This window comes from Carettochelys insculpta, chromosome 28, assembly GCF_033958435.1.
Source record: "Carettochelys insculpta isolate YL-2023 chromosome 28, ASM3395843v1, whole genome shotgun sequence".
NCBI classification, from domain to species: Eukaryota; Metazoa; Chordata; order Testudines; family Carettochelyidae; genus Carettochelys; species Carettochelys insculpta.
The window spans coordinates 15,657,513-15,679,353 of NC_134164.1; the positions used below are offsets into that span (position 1 = coordinate 15,657,513).

The window sequence follows — 21,841 nt, forward strand, 5'->3', positions numbered from 1 at the left end:
TTATGCCGAATAGTAGGGTCTTGATTTTTTTGTTTCTCGTTCATTCTGCAGATATGCCCAAATAGCTGTTAAATTGCATTGTATAGCCTTCTGCAAGAGGTTCTCTTTCGGCTGTATCTTCCTATATAGATCCTCATTGTGACCTTCTGCATCCATCCTCTTCTCAAGATCTTTCTGTAACAATTCCTCTTGAATGCCAATATCCTTCTCTTCAAATCTTTCATTATCACTCATGTCTTGTATCTGTACAACATACTGCTCAGCACGTTTTCAAGATGCTCAGCTTTGTTCCTAAACTAATCTCTTTGCTTTTCCAGATTGTTGAAGCACAAGACTTCTCTGTGTTTTGGCGGCTAACATTCAGCTTTATTGAATTCAATAAGGCAACAGATGAGCCAAACTGGACACTAGTAAAACCAGGTCCAGCAAGGCTGCTTGATGCAGCTAACTCTAGTATTTTATGCCCTTCCACAAACAAAGCCCAATGTCAGAGGCAATTAGTTAGAGAATCGTAAATCGCTTCTCCAAGAAAAACCGTTATCAGCAAAGAGAAACAGGTACCGGGGAGCTGGAGCCTTAACTCCAAACAGTTCATTAACGCATTCCATGGAGCTCATCCTTCCTGCTATTCCCAAACAGGTCAAGGAAAGTACAGGCTCTTGTGTGTGTGCAGAAGTAAGGGATGTGAAATGGCTTCTTATACAAGATGGTTTCCACAAGATCTTATTATTGCCTTCAAACTCGCTCCTGCTTTCACTAGTCTAGTCACTATTTCCTTCTTCCAGTCTAGATCTGTGTTTCCCAAAGTGTGGTCCGCAGCCCAGTACCAGTCCTCGGGGAAAAAAATCCCGGTCCTTAGAAAATATACAAATTATCACACACAATCCTATTAACTTGGTAAATTTCATATTTTCCTGCAAAATTATGGTAATAAGTTAGACACTTAAAGATTTATATTATGTGCCATTATTATTGTGAATAAATAATAAACAGTGAACATTTATTCATTTTTCATTTTTTAATATGCAGTTATATTTTTGGGCAGCAAAAAAAGGTATTGAAAAAAACTGGGTTCCAACCATACAGAGTTTGGGAAACCCCGGTCTAGGTCATATGTTATGTTGGTTCACAGATACATGAATTTCTATTGTCTCTAGTTTGATCCCATCTACAATGATCTTCCTTCCTATTTCCTTATCTCCAAATACCATTGTTTTTGTTTAATTGATGTTCATAATCAGTCTGTACCGCTTCCCTTCTTCATTTAACACCTGCACCATTTTCACTAGCTTCTCTTCATCTTCTTCAATGATAACTATATCATCTGCGATCCTTGAGTTGCTGACTCTCATCCCATGCACAGATATTCCTTCTACCTCTTCCTTGATCTTGTCCTTCACTCTCTCTAGGTGTGTGACGAAGATACTTGGCAATATTGGATCTTTGTATCATACCTCTACTCATTCTAAACCAACTTCCCAACTCTCCACGCATTCTCACCACTGACTCTGCATTGTCACTGATACACTTCAAGAACTGTATCAGTCTGCTAGCCACTCCATAAAACTTGAACACCACCCAAGTCGCTCTCTGATCTATACTGTCAAATGTCTTCTGAATATCAACAAAGTAATTGTAAATATTTCTTCTTTTGTTGAGCTTTCTCTGCTGTCAGTCTTAGTGCCAATATCTGCTGTATGCTACTTCTGTTTTTCCTGAATCCTGGTTGCTCATCTGTTAGATGTTGTTCTATCTGCAATCTCAGTCTCTCCATCGGTATCATCAGCACCTGGCCTAGATGATTCATTAGGGCAATCATTCTGTAGTTCTTGCACTCCAATGTGCTTCCTTTCTTCTGTATTGTCACTAGCATGGATCATGTCCATTCCTTAGATGTTATATTACATAGCTGGTGTATTTCCTGAATTGTACATCAGATTTCATTCACGTTGTTTCACAATCAGGGCCTCGACACTCATCTGACCAACTGTTGGAACACAGCTGGACACTGTATGAAGGAAGCAGGGGGTTTATTTTACACACACACACACCTGCTGGTGGAGTGCCACTCCACTTATTAGGCTCAGTGACCACTTCCAAACAACAGGTTAGAATCGATTATATAGAACACTGATGAGCGGAGATGGAGGCAACGGGGTGGGGGTGGGGGCGGGGGTGGGGCAAACGGGGTTTGAGAGACCCCAGAACCCCTGGATCGAAGCTAACAGCAAGGGAAATTTGCACAATTAGCACAATGAGCTGACAATCTAAGACTGTTACAATAGTGCTCTCCACCCATAGCTTACAGAAAGTTCTTTGAACAAAGCAAACATCAACTGACAATAGTGTGTAAAGCGGTGATCTCTATGTCCGCGTTGCAATGTTATTCTCGCACAGATATGACCATTTGTGTTATATCTAAAGACTCAAAGAAGAGGGTAATGAAGGTAAGTGACACTTAAGCATTTGTTCCTGCCCCTCTCTGGGACATCCTAATTGCTCACCCTAGGGCTCTCTTCCTGGAATGTAGTTGCCAGGTGACTACCTCTGTCTTTGTTTAGGCCGAGATGACAGTCCAGGTGGGCGCAGTGGGGTGCGGGGGTGGTGGGAGAACAGACTCATGCTACAAGTATAGGCCTTGTTTCCAGAACCAAGTGTAACCCTTCTGTTAATGCCAGATGCCTGCCAGAAGGGCCGAGTTCAACTCTTGTGGGGTTTTCCTGTCAAGGATACAACCAACCGGCTCGAGCCCCCACCCAGTGGCCTGGGACAATTTCACCCCCGTGCTGGGTGCCTGTAAGGCGGTTCTCCCCTCCCCCTCGCAAGCACAGAGTCTGAGATAGAAATGGCTTGTTTGATGACCATAACCTACCCCAAGGTTACAGTGACAGATGCAGTGTATCTCAGCACAGAAGAGACAAACCCCCTTCACCCAGATACGATCCCCATTTGCAGTAGAACCCAGTCTCTTTCTGGGGGCTCTTGGCCCTTTACCCCACACACAGTTACAGGATGTACCTTCTGTGGTGCAGTCCCAAACCCAAAGCCCACAGATACATCACCAGGGCAATACTAGCTGTCCACTTGTCTGTAGCCTCCCCTTGCTGCCACCAGCCGTAGCCCGCCATCGCGCCTACCGGCCACCTGCCGGTTGCTGTCATCCACTGCCATGCTTACCAGCTGCCTGCCACTCCTAACCCCACTGCTTGGGATCACCCTAAGGCAGAACCCTGTGATTTCAGCTCTGCATGGCCTCAGCTGCCACTCTGTGATTTCAGCTCCTGGTATCTCTCACATGGGGTTTTACAAACACCCTAGTACCCAGCTCTACCTTTCAACAGGTGGGGAGGGTTAGTTAAGCCAGGCTTATAGCTATACGGCCAAGGCATAAGCAGGGCCATGGCACTCAGCGAGCTGGCTCAACCAGTGCCCCTCCCCTTCTCTCTCACAAGGCTTTAAACCAGGGAGCCCTGTGCAATCAATGTCTCACGCAGCTAAGGCGACTGCCCTGTCCCCCACAACAACCCAGAGCGTTGGTGAGATCTCACAACTCCCACACTAAGTGTCAGCTTAAATTGTGATTTTACAACTACATGTTCACAACAGACCAAATCTCACGGCTGACTTGCTGCCCATTAGGCTTTGCCTGGAAAGGTATCACACCTGCCGCCCTTTGCATTCTCATGCAGATGACCTCTGGGAGACTCACTCCTCCCGGCCTTCGGCAGCGCTGCGCGCTCCTGCTCCCCGCTCCCCACACGCGTTTAGAGCAGCGGTTCTCAGCAGAGTGTCCTGGCCTGTCCCGCCCGACACCAACCCTCCTCCCAGCAGCTCCGGGCGGCCGGCCGGACCGCTGCTCACTCGCCGCCGGCTCCAACTGCGGCCAGGGCCGTGCACGCGCGGAGGGGGCGGGGCCGGGCCGCAGGCGTTTGGCCCAAGCGGCCGCCGTCGCTGGCGGGGGCGGGGCAGGGACTCCCGCGCGGCGAGGAGGAGCTGCCGGAGGCCAAGATGGCGGCGCTGGGGCCGGGCGGTTTCGAGCCGTGGCTGGCGGGGCGGCTGGAGGTGCTGGGGCTGGACCGGGCTGTCTACGCCGCCTACATCCAGGGGCTGCTGCGCGAGGAGGAGAGCGACGAGGAGCGGCTGGACGCGCTGCACGCGGTGCTGGCCGCCTGCCTGGTGAGGGCCCCGCCGCGCCGCCTCCCCGCCCCCGGTGCCTGCCGGGTCCGCAGGGCTCGCGCCTGGGGAGGTGGGACGCGAGACGGGCCCCATCCGGCCCCGGCGCCAGGTGCGCGGAGGGGGCCAGCCGAAGAGGCTGCCCGTGACCGGGCCCCGCCGGCCCTGCCCAGCCTCTCACTGGACTCTGGCTCGGGTGCTGAAGGCGGCCCCCCACCCCGCCCCAGTGACCCCCGAACTGTCGCGCCTGTCTGGATCCGTCTGCTCGAGTCCTGTGGCACCTTCCGGACTAACAGATTTTCGCCCAGGAAAGTTTATGCTCCAAAATACCCGTCGGTCTGTAAGGTGCCGCAGGGCTCCCCGCTGGCTTCGGGGCTGCCGACAAACCCGGCTAACCCTCTAGCGCACGTCCCGCTGAAGCGTATGAATCCCCAGCGCCTTTTCCTTCGTGTTCTGGTAGGGCTGCCTGTAAGGGGAGCTAACCCCTGGCTTGTCTCTCTTCAGAATAGTTCCCCGATGGGAACAAGAAGTCCTGTGGCACCTTATAGACTAACAGATATTTAGGAACATAAGTTTTCATGGGCAAAGACCTGCTTCGCCAGGGTCTTCAGAGTGCGTTTTTCCCACGAAAGTTGGTGCTCCAAAATCTTTGTTAGTCTGTAAGTTGCCACAGGACTTCTCGCTGTTTTTGAAGATACAGATTGACTTGGCTACTTTCTGATTCTTGTTCCCTGATGGGGTTAATCTTGGGCACCATGTGGCCATCCCATGTTTTACTATAATTTCCCTGACCTTGATCTTCTTGGCTGTACCCTGGGACTTTCCTTTGAACTCCTCTGATACACTCTTACTGTGACCGGTTTGCTTTGCTCCACAGAGAAGGACTCGGTCCCAGTTGATTTCTCTGGAGACTCCATGCAGTTGTCTGTATGAGGCTGGGTGCTTAAGGCTTTACAATTCTGCTTATTTACCAGTTCTGTGGAGTTAAGTCATCTTTGATTCTGAGTCAGATAACGTAGTAATAGGCACTTAAAAGTACTTAAAACAAACGTTGTCTGTCATGATAATCTAATAATTGAGAAATATTCAGAACTTATGAAAGTTTGACTTATGAATCTATCCATTTCTGAACTTCAGGGCTGTTGGTGTCTGGTGAGCTGTTGGGTGATCTTTCCTTTAGACCAGAGGGTCTCAAATGGGCTGAGGAGCAGCCATGTGTGCAGGGGAGGAAACTGCACATTTACCCGCAACAGTGAATAAATGCCAAAGCTGATTCCTGCAGACATATCAGGCCCTTAGACGGCACTGGGCATTTTGATAGATTTCTGTTAACTTTCCATAGCAGCACATAAAATTGTTGGCATTTCTGGTCAATCCATTTGCTGAGATGCTGTGTGCATTGATCACAAACACAGTTTTGCTTTTGCCCTTATTACAGTGGATCATTGGCTCTGTGTGAATTGCTGCCTTACTGCATATTGATTTTTTAACCAGCATATGTACTTTTTAGGTGGGGATGCAGTTATCTACTTACAGACACAAAGAAGGGGAGCACATCAAATAAGGGAGCAAAACACTGCTGTAGACTTTTCTGAATGAAGAGATTCAGTGTGAATTCTGCTGGTGTTTCCCTATTTAAGAAATGATTGCCTGCCCTCTGAGTTCCCTTTTTAGGGGGAGACGATGGAGAAACAACTGGTAAAGCACCTCTGCATTCCTTGGCTGAACTGTGACGGATAGCACTCTGTAATCTGTCACTCCTATCCAGTACTGGGCTAGTACCTTTATCAGTATTTGTTTTGTTCCTAATAGATTCAAAAACCAACCTCCTTGTCTTAACTCTCTTGCCCATTGATTTCTCTTTGCATCCATCTCCCCTTATCTATTTTTTACAATCCCTAACTTATGTTTTTCATTCATTATCAGCTTCTCCCTTCTTCCAATCGGAGCATAAGCTTTCGTGGGCAAAGACCCACTTCATCAGATGCGTGAGTGGGGGTGGGGAAGGTTTCAGAGGGGTATTTAAAGAGTGGGTTCCTGGTAAAAGGGAGGGCCAGAGCTGACAAGGTCTATTCAGCAAGGTGGAAATGGCCCAGTATCAATAGTACTTATCAAAAGAGGAAAAAACAAGTTAGGTCAGACAGGAGTATGTGAGCCTTCCTCAGAGTCTAATGGGGAGATACTAACACCCAGGGTTTTGTAAGCTGTGAGCCATTCCCAGTCTCTCTTTAATCCTTGGTTAATGGAGTCAAATTTGCGAATGAATTGCAGCTCAGAGGTTTCTCTCTCCATTTGATTTTTGAAATTTCTTTGTTTCAAAACTGTCACCCTTAAATTTGCCACTGAGTGTCCAGGGAGATTGAAGTGTTCCCCCACAGGCTTCTGTACATTACTGTTCCTGATGTCTGATTTATGTCCATTTATTCTTTTACGGAGAGACTGTCCAGTCTGGCCAATGTAAATTGCAGTGGGGCATTGCTGGCACTGATGGCATATATTATATTAGTAGATGTGCAGGTAAAGGAGCCCCTGATGGTATGGTTGATGTTAGGTCCTGTGGTGATGTCACTGGTGTAGATATATGAGCAGAGTTGGCAGCGAGGACTGTTGCAGGGGCGGGTTCCAGGCCTAGAGTCACTGACATTGTTGTCCAGGGACGCGCTGTTGTTGTCATGAATAGGACAGACTACCAAAAGGAGGCTGCCAGGCAACTCTCCAGTACCACATTCTACAGGCCTCTGTTCAAGGATCCCACTGAGGAATACACAAAGAAACTACAGCATCTGCTCAAAACCTTCCCTATAAAAACACAGGAACAGATTTACACAGACACACCCCTTGAACCCCAATCAGGTTTATTCTACCTGCTACCCAGGATCCATAAACCTGGAAATCCTGGACACCCAATCATCTCAGGCATTGGCACCCTCACCCCAGGATTGTATGGATATGTGGACTCTCTACTTAGACCCTATACTACCAGCACCCCCAGCTTTCTTCGAGATACCACTGACATCCTCGGGGAACTACAGTCCATTGGTGACCTTCCTGAAAACACCATCCTGGCCACCATGGACGTACGGGCCCTTTACACCAATATCCCACATGAAGATGAACTCCAGGCTTATTAGGAACATTATCCCTGATGAGACAGAGGCACAAATGGTTGTGGAGCTTTGTGACGTTGTCCTCACTCACAACTATTTCAGATTTGGGGACAAATTATATCTTCAAATCAGTGACACTGCTATGGGCACCGGCATGGCCCCACAGTATGCCGATGTTTTTATGGCTGACCTGGAACAAAACTTTCTCAGTTCTTGTCCTCTAGCGCCCCTCCTCTACCTGTGCTACATTGATGACATCTTCATCATCTGGACCCATGGGAAGGAGGCTCTTGAGGAGTTCCACAGTGATTTCAGCAGTTTCCACCCCACCATCAACCTTAACCTGGACCTGTCCACCCAAGAAATTCACTTCCTGGATACTACTGGGCAGATAAGCAACGGTCACATAAATACCACCCTATACCAAAAACCCATGGACCTCTATGCTTATCTACGCATCTCCAGCTTCCATCCAGGACATACTACATGATCCATTGTATACAGCCAGGCACTAAGGTACAACTGTGTTTGCTCTGATCCATCAGACAGAGACAAACATCTACAAGACCTTTGCCAAGCTTTCTTCAAACTACAATACCCACCTAAGGAAGTGAGGAAACAGATTGATAGAGCCAGATGGGTACTCAGAAACCACCTGCTACAAGACAGACCTGGCAAGGAAAACAAGAGAACACCACTGACCACCACATACAGCCCCCACCTCAGGCCTCTCCAACGCATCATCAGTGACTGCAACCCATCCTGAACAATGATCTTTCACTCTCACAGACCTTGGGAGGCAGGCCTGTCATCGCCTACAGACAGCCTGCCAACCTTAAACAAATCCTCACCAGCCACTACAAATCACAAACCAGTGACTCTAGGCCTGGAACCAGCCCCTGCAACAGTCCTCACTGGCAACTCTGCTCATGTATCTACACCAGTGACATCATCACAAATCCGCCATGAAGCCAGTGAGAGCTCCATGCCAGTCCCAAGCCTGGATGAAGGAGGAGGGTTGGTCAGAAGTGTGTTGATGCGCTGACCGTCAAACAACAATACGAATGAAATCTGATGCCAGTACAACCAAATGTTGAAAGATGCTGGCTCGGACGTCACCCGGTCGGTAAGCTGGCTACCAAAAGAAAATTACACCTAACACGTATGCTATCCATTGAGCATGGAATGTCCGAACACTGTGGGCAACTGGAAAATTAGAGCTGCTTCGGAAGGAAATGGGGAGATATCGATGTGATATGCTTGGACTGGCAGAGATGCGTTGGACGGGTTCAGGAGAGAGATGCAGTTGCAAAGTCATTTGGTCAGGAAACGAAACGAAGCATGAAGCAGGAGTTGGATTCCTTCTTAGCAAAACAGCTAGCAGAGCATTATTAGGATACAAACTGGTGAGTGCAAGAATGATGGTCACGCAATTCAAAGCAAAACCGTTCAGCATCTCAGTCATTCAGGTGCATGCACCCATGTCACTGAGGAGGAGATTGAACTATATTATAAAAACTGACAAAGACGGTGGAGGAGATACAGAAGAAAGATGTGTTGATCATTGGAGGAGATTGGAATGCGAAGGTTGGAACAGATAATGAAGGTTGGGAGAGAGTCATGGGAAGGTTTGGATATGGAAAAAGAAACCAACGAGGTGAGAAACTGTTAAAAGTTTGCTAGAGGGCGTGAGATGGTGATTTGCAACACGAGATTCCAACAAAAGGACTGTAGGAAGTGGACATGGTGATCAAATGACGGGAAGTCCAAGAACATGATAGATATGATTTTGATAAGAAGATGGATAATATCAGTACCAAACTTTCCAAGGAGTGGATATAGACTCAGACCACAGTCTAGTGATCACAAACATCAAGATAAAACTCAAAAGAAAATGTAAGACAGTTTAAGAAAAGAGACGTGGCGAGGCTATGTGAGGAAGAAACAGGGAATGCATACAGAACAGTGCTCGAAGAAAAGATTAAGAATATTGCCACAGAGAAAGACCTAGCTAAGAGAGTTGCAGGGATAGCCACCGCTATAGAAGAGGCAATTGAGCAGACTGTTCCAGAAGAAGAAAAGATCAATAAGAAGTGGATTACCCAGAAGACACTGAAGTTGGTTCAAGAGAAAAGAGCGTTGAAGATCAGAAGAGATGTTTCTGAGATGGCAGAACAGCAAAATAGGGTGAAATGCAATGAGGTAAGGAAAGCAGCCAGAAAGGATAAGGAGAAATGGTTAGAGGAGCAATGTGAAGATATCGGGAGGTGCTATACACCTCCCTGGTCTTACATTCGCCATAAGACAATTGGAAATATTAATAGCAAATGGCAACCAAAGCAGATGGCAATGAAAGATGAGAACAAAGAAGTGCTCATGAACAGGGAGAAGATTGTACAGCAGTGGACGAGATATTGCACTGATCTACACAAAGCACAGTTAGACCCGAGTGTCTCAGAGAGACTGATTGAAGAATTGAAAGAGATGACCCCCCCCCTCCCCCCGAGTATTGAGAGCAAGACTGATGTTTCAAAGGAGGAAATAGAAAAAGCAGTGAAACGACTTAAGAACAACAAGATCCCTGGAAATAAGATCACGGGGAGATGATCAAATATGGCGGAGAAAGCATGATTCAGGAAATACACCAACTATGTAATATAGCATGGAAGGAAGGGAAGGCACCTAAGGAACGGACAAGATCTGTGCTAGTGACAATACCCAAGGAAGGAAGTACATTGGACTGCAAGAACTACAGACTGATTGCCCTAATGAGTCATCTAGGTGAGGTGCTGATGATGATACTGACTGAGACATTAAGATCGCAGATAGAAGAACATATAGCAGGTGAGCAAGCAGGATTCAGAAAACATAGAAGTACCATACTGCAGATATTGCCACTAAGACTGATAGCGGAGAAAGCTCAACGAAAGAACAATAACTTGCTTCGTCAATTTTCAAAAGTCATTGACAGTATAGATCAGAAAGTGACTTGGGCAGTGACTTGGGAATAGATAGCAGACTAATACAGTTGTTGAAAGATATCAATGATAATGTAGAGGCAGCGGTGAAAACATACAGAGAGTTGGGAAGTTGGTTTAAAACAAGTAGAGGTACGAGACAAGGAGATCCAATATCGCCAAGTATCTTCATCGCCCATCTGGAGAGAGCGATGGACAAGATCAAGGAAGAGGTAGAGGAGATATCTGTGCCCAGGAAAAGAATTAACAACTTGAGGTTCGCGGATGATATAGTTATAGAGGAAGATGAGGAGAAGCTAGCGAAAACGGTGCAGGTGTTAAACGAAGAAGGGAAGCAGTACGGACTGATTATGAACATTGATTTAAAAAAATGGTATTTGGAGATAAGGAAATAAGAAGGAAGATCAGTGTGGATGCTATTGAACTAGAATATGTAGAGAAGTTCGCATATCTGGGGAGCAACATAACGTATGATCTAGACTGTAAGAAGGAAATAGCGGCTAGAATAGCGAAAGGAAGAGCGAGTTTGAAGGCGATGGATAAGATCTGGAAAAGCAAAGCAACTAGCTTAAGAACGAAGCTGGGTGTCTTGAAAACGTGTGTATTCAGCAGCATGTTGTATGGATGAGAGACATGGGTGATAATGAAAGATTCAAAAAGAAGAATATTGGCATTTGAAAGGAGTTGTTATAGAAAGATTCTGAGAATAGGATGAATGCAGAAGGTCACCAGTGAGGAATTATATAGGACGATACAGCCGAAAGAGAACCTGCTGCAGAAGGTTATAAAATGGAAGCTACAACTATTTGGACATATTTGCAGAATGAATGACGAACGAACAGTCAAGACCCTGGTATTCGGCATAATGGATGGTTCGAATAGGAGAGGCAGACCCCACAGAGAATGGATAGATAACGTAGGAGATTGGTGAGGATCTAGTCTACAGAAACTAAGCCGCTCTGCACTGGACAGGGAAAGATGGAAGGAAATAGTGAGAGAGGCATCAGACACCAACGGACACTGAGCCCATGGTTATTGATGATGATAATGACATCATCACAGGACCTAACATCAACCATACCATCAGGGGCTCCTTTACCTGCACATCTACTAATATAATGTATGCCATCATGGGCCAGCAATGCCCCACTGCAATTTACATTGGCCAAACTGGACAGTCTCTCCGTAAAAGAATAAATGGACATAAGTAAGACATCAGGAATGGTAACATACAGAAGTCTGTGGGGGAACACTTCAGTCTCCCTGGACACTCTGGCAGATTTAAGGGTGACAGTTCTGAAACAAAGAAATTTCAAAAAACAAATGGAGAGAGAAATCTCTGAGCTGCAATTTATTTGCAAATTTGACTCCATTAACCATGGATTAAACAGAGACTGGGAGTGGCTCGCAGCTTACAAAAACAGCTTCCCTGCCCTGGGTGTTAGTATCTCCCCATTAGACTCTGAGGAAGGCTCACATCCCCCTGTCTGATCTAACTTGTTTTTTCCTCTTTTGATAAGTACTATTGATACTGGGCCATTTCCACCTTGCTGAATAGACCTTGTCAGCTCTGGTCCTCCCTTTTACTGGGACCCCACTCTTTAAATATCCCTCTCAAACCACGCCCCCACTCATGCATCTGATGAAGCGGGTCTTTGCCCACAAAAGCTTATGCTCCAAAATATGTTAGTCCATAAGGTGCCACAAGACTTCTTGCTCTCGAAGCTACAGACTAACACGGCCACCCCCTGATACTTTCTTCCGATTGTTCTATATTATTTTTCCTTTTTAATTGTTCCCTTAATTTCCCCTCTAAACCAGGATGATTATTTTTAACTAGGACAGGCTTCTTCCTAAGTTGTGGGCAGTTATCTTTTGGTACATCTCATAGGCTGTTTTTCAATGATTGAGTACATTTCTGTCCCAGCTCATTTGGCTCTTATCTGTGTTCAGCTGTGTGCAACTGGCCCTGTTTAAGTGCCAAGCATGTGTACTGCTGGTGTTGACTTTATTCTGCTTCTGCATTATAAATGGGAGCAAGTCATGATCACTTGTACCTAGGCTAGCATTAATTTTTAGTTCTGTGACCAGCTAAGCTCCCTGTCTGCACAACCTGTTAAGCCCCAGTGAAGGGTCATGTCTGCAGCAGAGAGTGGTGCCTACCCTCAGCCCCTGAATCTGCTGTGGCTGAGGCACTCATTGTGACTGGGAACCCAGCACACCTAGCCAGCACTGAATCTCACTCAAGTAAGAAAAATCCCTGTGCAGGATCTCCTGAAATGCTGCAAAGTGGTCAGAACCTTTGTGCTGATATTTGTGTGGTGGTCATGTGAACACACACCTGAAGATCATGATAGATATTATGTAAGGACCTTGGCAGATTTCTTTGGTTAGACCAAAAATGTTTGTTACTCCCATTCAATAAAGTGCCTATATCCCATGAAGTATAGTGTGAAGAATTAAATTTCTGCTTTGGACTTGGCTCTTGCTGTTCTGATTCTTTAAGTCTTTTATTCATACTGATTTTGCGGCAGGCTAATTTTTTTAGTTCAGAAGCTGAAAATCTCTTTCTTCCTTATTAGGAAGAAGATCTGTTACAGGATGTCTGCAGGGAAATAGTCGTGAAGTGGTCTGAAGCTCGGAATGTTGGCATAAGAGAGGAAAAAGAAGGTAGTGTTGATGCTTTGCATGTCTTGATCAAACAGCACATGTAATACAATGGTCATTGTGAGATGAGACTTGCCCCTAGAAACTCCTTTAGCTTTATTAGCAGTAAATCCTGAGATTACAAATATGGTTGCAAATCTCATTGACTGTTCATTGCCATTGCTGCATTTTTGTTTTTCGCTCACCTGGGGACATGAAACATGGCTGGTTTTACTGCTGCTGTTTGGTTTCATAGTCCTCCATGAGGAAGAGAGTACTATCTCTACTGGATTTTGTAAAACATAACTTCACAAAACTTGCAGCTTAGGTTACACCTAAGTTTTGTCTTGGGTGATCGGGTGCTTAGCATGCAACCCACCTTGGAGGTGATTGTCTCTGTTTAAAGAAACATGTAACTAAGTTTTACTGCCATAGCTGTGTGGTTAGGAGCATGATTGGTATCAGAATGGTCATACCAGTAAAGTTCGTTGGCTCCCTAAGCTGGCGTACGCTTTAGTGGTATGAGCTCTTTTACACTGATGAAAGTGTTTAAAAAGCACTTTCATGCTTTTGCCCATGTTGCTCCTCATGTTTGGGAGGAGTGCCATGTAAACATCTCCAGAGCTATCCCATTGCCGCCTTTCAAATCCCTCTTTAAAACTCCTTTGTTGTGATCATTGCAGAACACTTGAAACTAGTTAAGCAGCTGGTCTGGTGAGACCACAGCCCATCACGAGCACTGTTGTTGTGTCAGTGTTTCCTTGTGCTGCTCTTTCTATACCCACTGCTATTTCTTCTTACCTTACACATGGGTAATAAGGTCCAAGGACACAATCCTCAAGAGTATCAGAGGGGTAGCCAAGTTAGTCTGTATCTTCAAAAACAACAAGAATTCCTGTGGCACCTTATAGACTAACAGATATTTTGGAGTATAAGCTTTCATGGGCAAAGACCCACTTCATCAGATGCATGAATAGGCGGGTTTCAGAGGAGGATTTAAAGAGGTCCTCAGTAAAGGGGAGGGCCAGAGCTGATGAGGTCAGTTCAGTCAGGGTGGATGTGGCCCATTAGTGGCAGTTAATGTGGAGTTGTGAACATCAAGAGAGGAGAAATCCAGTCAGTTCAGTCAGGGGGATGTGGCCCATTGTCAGTTCCTAGTGTGGAGGTGTGAATATCACACCCCATTACAAAAGCAGTTTCTCCGCTCTTAATGTTCACGTCTCCACATTAGCACCTGACAATGGACCACATCCCCCGGCTGAACTGACTTGACTTTTCCTCTCTTGATGTTCACAACTCTGCATTAACTGGGGCTAATGGGCCACATCCACCCTGACTGAATAGACCTTGTCAACTCAGGCCCTCCCCTTTACTGAGACTCCCTCTTTAAATCCTCCTCTGAAACCACCTCCACTCATGCATCTGACAAAGCAGGTCTTTGCCCACGAAAGCTTATGCTCCAAAATATCTGTTAGTCTACCAGGTGTCACAGGAATCCTCAAAAGGAAGCAAAACCCCAAATAAATCCATCTAGCTCTGTCTGTATAAAGTTTTACAGAACAAAAGCTTGTAAGGTCAGCCCTCTATCAGTGAAACAGCTATCTGCACAGCTGTGGTACACCCCCACCCCCCCGGTAACAATTATTGACACTGGGCTTGATGATAATACTTAGTGTAAAAAGTAGGATTTATGTGATTGTAAGTGAAAACAAATCAAAAGAAGTTACTAAGACAAAATGAACCAAATGTGCTAGTTAAGCCTAATACATTAGAAGAAGTTGTTATAAACCCTATTCCTCACCCTAATTCTTAGATGTGATTCTTCACCAGCCAGAGTTGATCTTTTCTCTGGCCTGGGTCAACAGTTTCTTAGAGTGTGTTAGTCTTTTGGGTTATCTTCGTGTGTCTCTTCTTAGGGTGGGGAGGCAGTCTCAAAAGCCAGCTGATGACAAAGCTAATTGCTCCCCATTCATTGAATAGAGTTTCTCAAGGGCAGAAACACCCTGTTTAACACAGGATTCGAGGTGGAGTCCAGTGCCAGGTGGCACGGTCACATGTCTGCAGGACAACCACACTTTAGGCTTAGAAGATAAACTTGGAGGGGTAGCCGTGTTAGTTTGTAGCGTCACAAAAAACAAGCAGTCCTGTAGCACCTTAAAGACTAACAAATGTATTAGGTAATGCGCTCTTGAAAGCTCATTACCTAATAAATAAAATTACTAGTTTTTAAGGTGCTACAGGGCTGCTTGTTTTTAGGATAAACGAAGCCATTTACCAATCTTTTTCTTGGTCACTGGGCCATTAAATTCCTCAAGTACCACTGATCGCTTTCACTGGAAGACTCGCATTAATAATGGGTTTCCACTTAAGATTTCTAACTTCATGTACAAGGATGATACATGCTCACAAAGAGAATATACACACTCAGCAGATTGTAACTTTAAAAGTCACATGGTGCATTTTGCCTAAGGCGTCCTTAAGTTATGCATATTTGTAAGCCAGTTCTAATAAAGCATGGGGGGAGAGGGTGACAGTGACCTGTCCCTGACTTTCACCGTATACCCCTGACTAAAATTTGGCAGGAAAGGAATATTTACCTGCGGTTTCAGCTGAAGGTTGTGGTACTAAGGAGACATACAGTGAAATTGACTGTAAACAAAGGACTGCCTTAACTTGTACTGTCCAATGCGTGAGAGATTGCAGGGGGCGGGGAGGGGCAGAAAATTTGTTGGGTGGCTTGGGGTTTTAGAAGGCATTCAGTTGTTAACCTACCATACTAGCAGTGTAGGCAAAGGCACTTGTTTGTGAGCAGGGTAAACTCCAGTGGGAATGACACACCAGCCATTGCCTATAGAGAGAACATACGTGGCCTCCATCTGGCCATGTGGGACCCCAGCTGTTAGCAGCAACGGAAGCTCTTGTTAATACCCTGATTTCTCCCCTTCTCAGATGAGATCCAGGCAATCACCAGCATGATCGAAAAGCAGGCCCAGATCGTCGTGAAGCCGAAGAAGGTTTCCCAGGACGAGGAGCTGAGGAAAGCTGCCCTCCTGGCTCAGTATGCCAATGTAACTGACGAGGAGGAATATCCTTTCCCTGTCACAAGCGTCATGCTGAGAAGATCCTGACCGCCTTCCTGGGCTACTTTTAGGGTGAAAGTGCGCATCCGCCTCCCCTGCCTTTCCTTTCCCTGGGGATTTTAGTTAGTGACCTAGGGCTGCCCATGCCCCTTCCAGTCATTGCAGCTGATTTGGCAGGAGCCGCATTGCCCAGTGTGGTGTTCTGCACAGGCTGCTTGAGCCATGGAAGCAAACAAAGGCTGGGAGCTATTGCTGTGGGAGGCAGTTTCATTTTCTGTCCCTAGCACCCTAGGTCCTGCTGGATCAGAGCACTGGGCCTTGGAGCGTGATACTTGACTGCTTGCAGCAGACCTGAGGGTGTAGAGACCCCTCCAATGCACCTAGCCAATTGTACAGTGCAGGGCAGGGTTAGGTGGCAGTGGGAAGAAACTTCCTGTCCCCTGCTGTGCATTGACCTTGGGATCCCCCACCTCCACCCCAGACCCCAGTAACAAAGTGGCTGGGCTGCAGCTTGTGGTGGCCTATGGGAGCTGTCCTTGGAAGCAGGGATAGAATGGTCTGGCCACAGCAGCCTGCTTGTGCAGCATTCGCTGTCTGGAGAAGAGTCTCAAGTGACTCCTGACAAGAGTGACTGGGTGGGGCTCCTCCTGGAGCGAGCTGGGTGTGTTCAGCAAAGGCCACTCCTACAGCAGCCAGGAGACCTGGCTTCCATTCCTCACTCTGCCGTTCTGAGTGACATCCATTTGGTCGGTCTGTGCCCAGCTCCTGGCGCCTCGCCCGCTGTGTTGAGGGAATTACAGTCCGGCCTGTTTTGAGCTCCTTGGACAAAAGTGCACAGGTTCATTCCTAGTCTGCAGGTTTCCTTAGTTCTCTCACTGGAGCAGATGAAGAGGATGGTGCTGCTGCAGTATCGCTACCGATTGGATCAGAAAAATGTATCCTTTGAAAATCCCAGCTTGCTTGCCTGCAGAGGTGTTTCTGGAGGGGCACTTCTGCGTGGAATTTCCATGTCCTCTTTCTGAGCTGCCACTAACTGCTTCTTGTGGGCTCCCAAGTGTGTTATTCTCAGAAGTGCCCTGTCTCAGCCTGACTTTGTCCCCATTGACATCTAAGGTAAATGCTGATTCCAGTGGGGGCAGAATTGGCCAGTGCTCAATGGTCCTGGAGAAACCCCACCCTAAGGAGACAGAAACAATTGGGGTGACACCTGCATGCCCTGCAGGGCAGCTGGGATTCTGGTTCTGTGCACACTGGCCATGGTGTCAGATGCCACCTAGCTGGGGTTGCAATTAGCCGGTTAATCAGGTTACCAAGGGGCACCTCTGACTATAACCTGTGTGTCAAGAAGTGAAAAGTACCCTGCATAGCTACAGTATCCTGTGTGCTCTGCATAGCTGTGGCTGTAAATCACGCTGTGCCCTGAGGCTCATGTTCCAGTGGGCAGGCTGGAATAGGGTGGCCCACTGTGTAGGGTGCAAAGGGGTGTGAGTTCAAAGGTGACCTGCCGCAGCACAGCATGGCAGCGGTGCCCTGGCTTGTCTCCTGCAGCGTGAACTCTGAAAGGTTTCAGGGAGGGAGCAGTTAGGCTGGTGCAGCAGAAAGAACAAGAAGTCGGTAGCACATTAAAGACTAATGCACTTACTAGGGCATAAGCTTTCGTGGGACACTACTCACTGCTGCAGATGCTTCAGACGATAAGATCTGCGGTAATGAGTAGTGTCTCACGAAAACTTGTGCCCTAATGTGTTAGTCGCTAAGGTGCCGGGCTCCTTGTTTTTGCAAAACTCTGGAAGTTCCCAGCCCCCGCTGTTGGCTTTTGTTCCCTTGGGAGCACAGCTCTTCCCTGGCCTGGTTTGCTGGAGGCAGAGGACCAGGTGTGCCCCCTGAGAACGGAGGAGTGACTTTTTCAGGTCATTGCCTGTTACCAAATACACTTTCCCTTAGGCATCTTACTGTGGGAGGTAGGGAGGAGGGGCACGTCTTGAAAGATTCAGCTCTCCACCCCCCTTCCATTATGAAACGGGAGAACCCAAGCCACATCTGGGACGGTCTCACAACTGGTGTAAGTCAGTGGTGCTGATTTCCCCCAGCTGAGGATCTGTCCCAGTGGGACGTTCTTGCACAGTGCTTTGTGTTGCCATCATTAGATTGGTTCAGAAACAGCCCAGTCGGTGGTGGGTTCTGCAGCTGATGACAGCTGAATGCTAGGCCAGCAGGAGCACTTCTGCATTGCTGCCCCTGTGCCCACAAAGGGGTTAGACCACTTTACTTGTTAGTTTAGATTTAAAATCATTCAAATGCTGCTTCTCCACCAAGGCTTTGATAAAAATCCCATGCCCTTGCGCAGGCGCTGCCAGCTAGAAACAGACCAGTTTTTCAGAGGTAACCCGCAGGGTTTGAAACCTGTGCGCTGCAGCCTTTGTCTTAGAGCAGCAAATGCTCTTGCAGCAACAGAGGGGTAAGCAGACTGCCATTCCTGGAGGTTCTCACATGAAAAACAAGCAGCACCCCCTTTCCTTCCCGTGCTACCCCTCCAGGCCAAACTCACTGGCTTACTTCATAATGAAGCAAAAACCCTATGCACACCCCCTGCATCAGAAGAGTTGGGCATCTGCTTTCTCTTGGCTGGGGAGAGGGCAGTCCACTGCAAAGCAGGCCTGGCGAGGGTGCAGCATGGGCTTCTAAGACCTGGAGAGAGCAGCTGCAATATTAGGTGCTACTGGAAAGTGGGGTGGATATCTGGAGTATGGCAGTCGTCCCCCCCCGTCCCCGTCCCCCCCCCCGCACAGCACACGTGTACTAATGCCTACTTATATGCCTTTTGGCGGAGAGCATTGCGGAGAGGCCAGGCAAAGCAGATCTTTTATCCTTACCTTGCATGCAGCGCTGTTCCGTAACACAAACCTAGAGGATGTTGTGAATGCCAGGAAGCTGGAAAGAGATTCTCTGCGGGAGGAGTGCCAGAGGAAAAGGGAGCAGGACAAGCTCCAGCGAGAGAAGGACAAGCTGGCCAGACAGGAGCGCAAGGAGAAGGAGAAGAAGAGGACACAGAAGGGCGAGCGGAAACGGTAGCTGCGATTGGTCCTGTCGGACTCCTCCAAAGGAGAGCAGAACTTTTGCTTGGGGGTGTGTGAAACAAAGTGGCTGGGGAGGGCGCTGGCCGGGGGGCTGGGAAGCCTTTTCCCTTATGTTTACACAGGAAAAAAGGAGAATTGCAAACCCGTAAATACAAAATGTGCCATGTGCTTGTGGTGTCGGTGTGCTGGGGCCAGGTCCACCGAAGGACTGGGGAGAGGCTGCATTGTTCTTTAATAACAGGCATTGTATTGTTGACCACTTAAAAAAAGGGGTGGCAGGGGCGGGGCTTGGAAAAGCTTCAATTCCTGCCTCCTCGTACTGACCTAGCACCCCAGAGATAACTTACTACTGGCTGTGACTGTAAGCAAAGCCCCAGTTTCCAGGGGGCAACCTGGGGCCTTTGATCCTGGGGCTGGGCTGCTCTGGGGTGGGTGTGTAGTTATTGCCAACTTTGACTTCCCTGGGGCAAGCAGGCTGCAAACAATGACTGCGATCTGTGACTTCCTTCTCCGGCTGCGGGGCTTGCCTGGCATTGGTGCTGCAAGGCTGAGAAGTAGGGCTAAGGAACAGGAGCGGTTGCCTACAGGCCCATACTTGTTTCTGTACCAAGCCTTGATGCTGGTAGGGTGAAGACCAGTTGCTGTCTCTGGGGTGGGGAGTGTGTGTGGCTGTTGTGGGGTTTGTGAAAGTCCCATGAGGCTTATCTGTTCTGGGACTTTTTTTCTTAAAATTTCCTACAGCTCCTCCAAGTCCTAGCCCCAGGGGGTGTTCCAGAACACGCGGGGTCTGGGTCTTCTGCCCCTGCCCTGCTGCCTTACTCTGGAGCAGCTCTAGAAAGCAGGGTCATTACAGTGCGGCTGGCCTGTGAGCACCTTGTCTCTTCTAGCACTCGTGCTGCTGGAGCTGCCGCGATGGGCATGTGGCTGTGGCCTACGCTGTACCGGCTGGCGATCAGAGACGCAGCCTTTCCCGGAAAAGCTTGTCAGGCTTCTGCAAGGGGGCACAAAACCAGGGCATCTGACTACAGTGCAGGTTTCCGCCCTCCCACGAGCAGAGCTTCAAAGTGGCAGGGAAGGAACAACACTGCATTTGCCCTGGGCACCTGCAGCCTGTGCTCCTGCTTGGTCCGTGTGTGCTGCCCTTGCAAACCCTTCCTCTGTGACACTCGGCACCTCTTGTTCTTCACTGAATGCTTTCTGCACAAAGGGCAGTGTGTTCTGTTCAGCTGACTGCTGGGAATGTGACTTATCTACCTGTGTTCCCTTTTGACTCAGACAATAAAATGGTGCTTGGCTGAGATTAAGGAATCTTTTACTTTTTCTTGGTTCCATTTCTGTCAAATCAGAGCAAATAGGGATTAAAAGTCTGCACCACACCGGCTCGCTCAAGTGAAGTGTTGATCTGTTTGATACTTCCAATCTCTTCTAAACATCCTCAGCGTTTTAGAGCACTTTATACACTGCCGACTATCTGTATGTAAAGCGAAAAATAATTTTCCTATTTTCTCCAACTGCTGCAAGCTCTCCGATGATTGATTACATGCCCCACTTTGTATAGAGCCTATTCGAGTTCATAGAATCCTAGGGCTGGAAGGGACCTCAGGAGGTTATCAAGTCCAGCCGCCTGCCTAAAGCCCTAACTAAATCATCCTGGCTTGGATTTTGTCAAGCCAGGACTTCAAAAACCTCTAGGGATGAAGAATCCACCACCTCTCTTGTTAACACATCCCAGTGTTTCACCACCCTCCTGGGGAAATAGTTTTTCCTAATATCCAACATACATCTCTCCCTCTGTAACTTCAGCCCATCGCTCCTTGTTCTGCCATCTGTCACCATGGAGAACAGCCTCTCTCCATCCTCGTTAGAGCCCCCCTTCAGGAAGCTGAAGGCTCTCTCTCACTCTTCTCTTCTGCAAACTTAATAAGCCCAAATCCCTCAGCCTCTCCTCACAGGTCATGTGCTCCAGCCCCCTCATCATTTCCATTGTCCTCCGCTGGACTCTCTCCAATGTGTCCACACCCTTTGTGTAATTGGGGAGGTGGGGTGTGTGCAGAACTGGAAGCAATACTCCAGATGAGGCCTCACCAGTGCTGGATCCAGGGGAATAACAACTTCTGTAGATCTGCCAGAAATGCTCCTCCTAATGCACCCCAATGTGCCTATTCATATTCAAAAACATAGTTCCCTAATACGGAGGTGTAATGTAACCGAGCTGTGTCCTGCACACAGCCCAGTGTCCCAGTGGGCCTAACGGGCGGGGCAAGGGTTTGCGTCCATGGGACTCCCTGGAGTGCGGCAGAGTAAGGCCAGTAAGTTGGTGTCAATCAGCTGGTGCTGAGGGCGCAGGAGAATGTCGTGAATCACTCCTGTCCCCCTCGCCATCAGAAGGGAAGGACACGTGGTGAAGGGGCGTCGCCTTGAGGCCTTGGTGGCCCTGTGTTGAAGAGCCCGTGGGGCTGTCACTGGTGCCTGGAACGCTGTAGCCTGCTATACTGGCACCAGTGCTGCTTGCTCTGAACTGGAAAGCAGCGGCGCCAGTCCTTGCCCTGCCCCATGCTCCAGCGCTGAAGTAGTGGTTGGGCACGCCAGCAGCTGAGCCGTCACGGCTGTGAGTGAGGTCCCTTGTGGCATCAAGAGTCCGGGGTTGATGGGAAGTTGTCCTCCTCCAGCTGTTCCTGCAGCCAGGAGACTGGGATGACCAGGCTCGGTGGCAGAGCTGCAGTCAGTGGCACTGGGGGCTGCAACAGAGTTGCCGGGTGCAACCCGCTTGAGTCCGTGCG

The 21,841-nt window shown here is 48.0% G+C and overlaps 1 protein-coding gene across 1 annotated transcript; it reads left to right on the top strand.

Moving 5' to 3' along the window:
- Positions 1 to 3,990: 3,990 nt before the first annotated feature.
- CCDC43 (coiled-coil domain containing 43) lies at positions 3,991 to 20,435 on the top strand. The gene is made up of 5 exons (XM_074978876.1): positions 3,991 to 4,176; positions 12,841 to 12,928; positions 15,854 to 15,989; positions 16,861 to 16,919; positions 18,869 to 20,435. The coding sequence occupies exons 1-5, from the start codon at positions 4,009 to 4,011 to the stop codon at positions 19,054 to 19,056; spliced, it is 639 nt and encodes a 212-aa protein (XP_074834977.1). The 5' UTR covers positions 3,991 to 4,008; the 3' UTR covers positions 19,057 to 20,435.
- Positions 20,436 to 21,841: the final 1,406 nt, after the last annotated feature.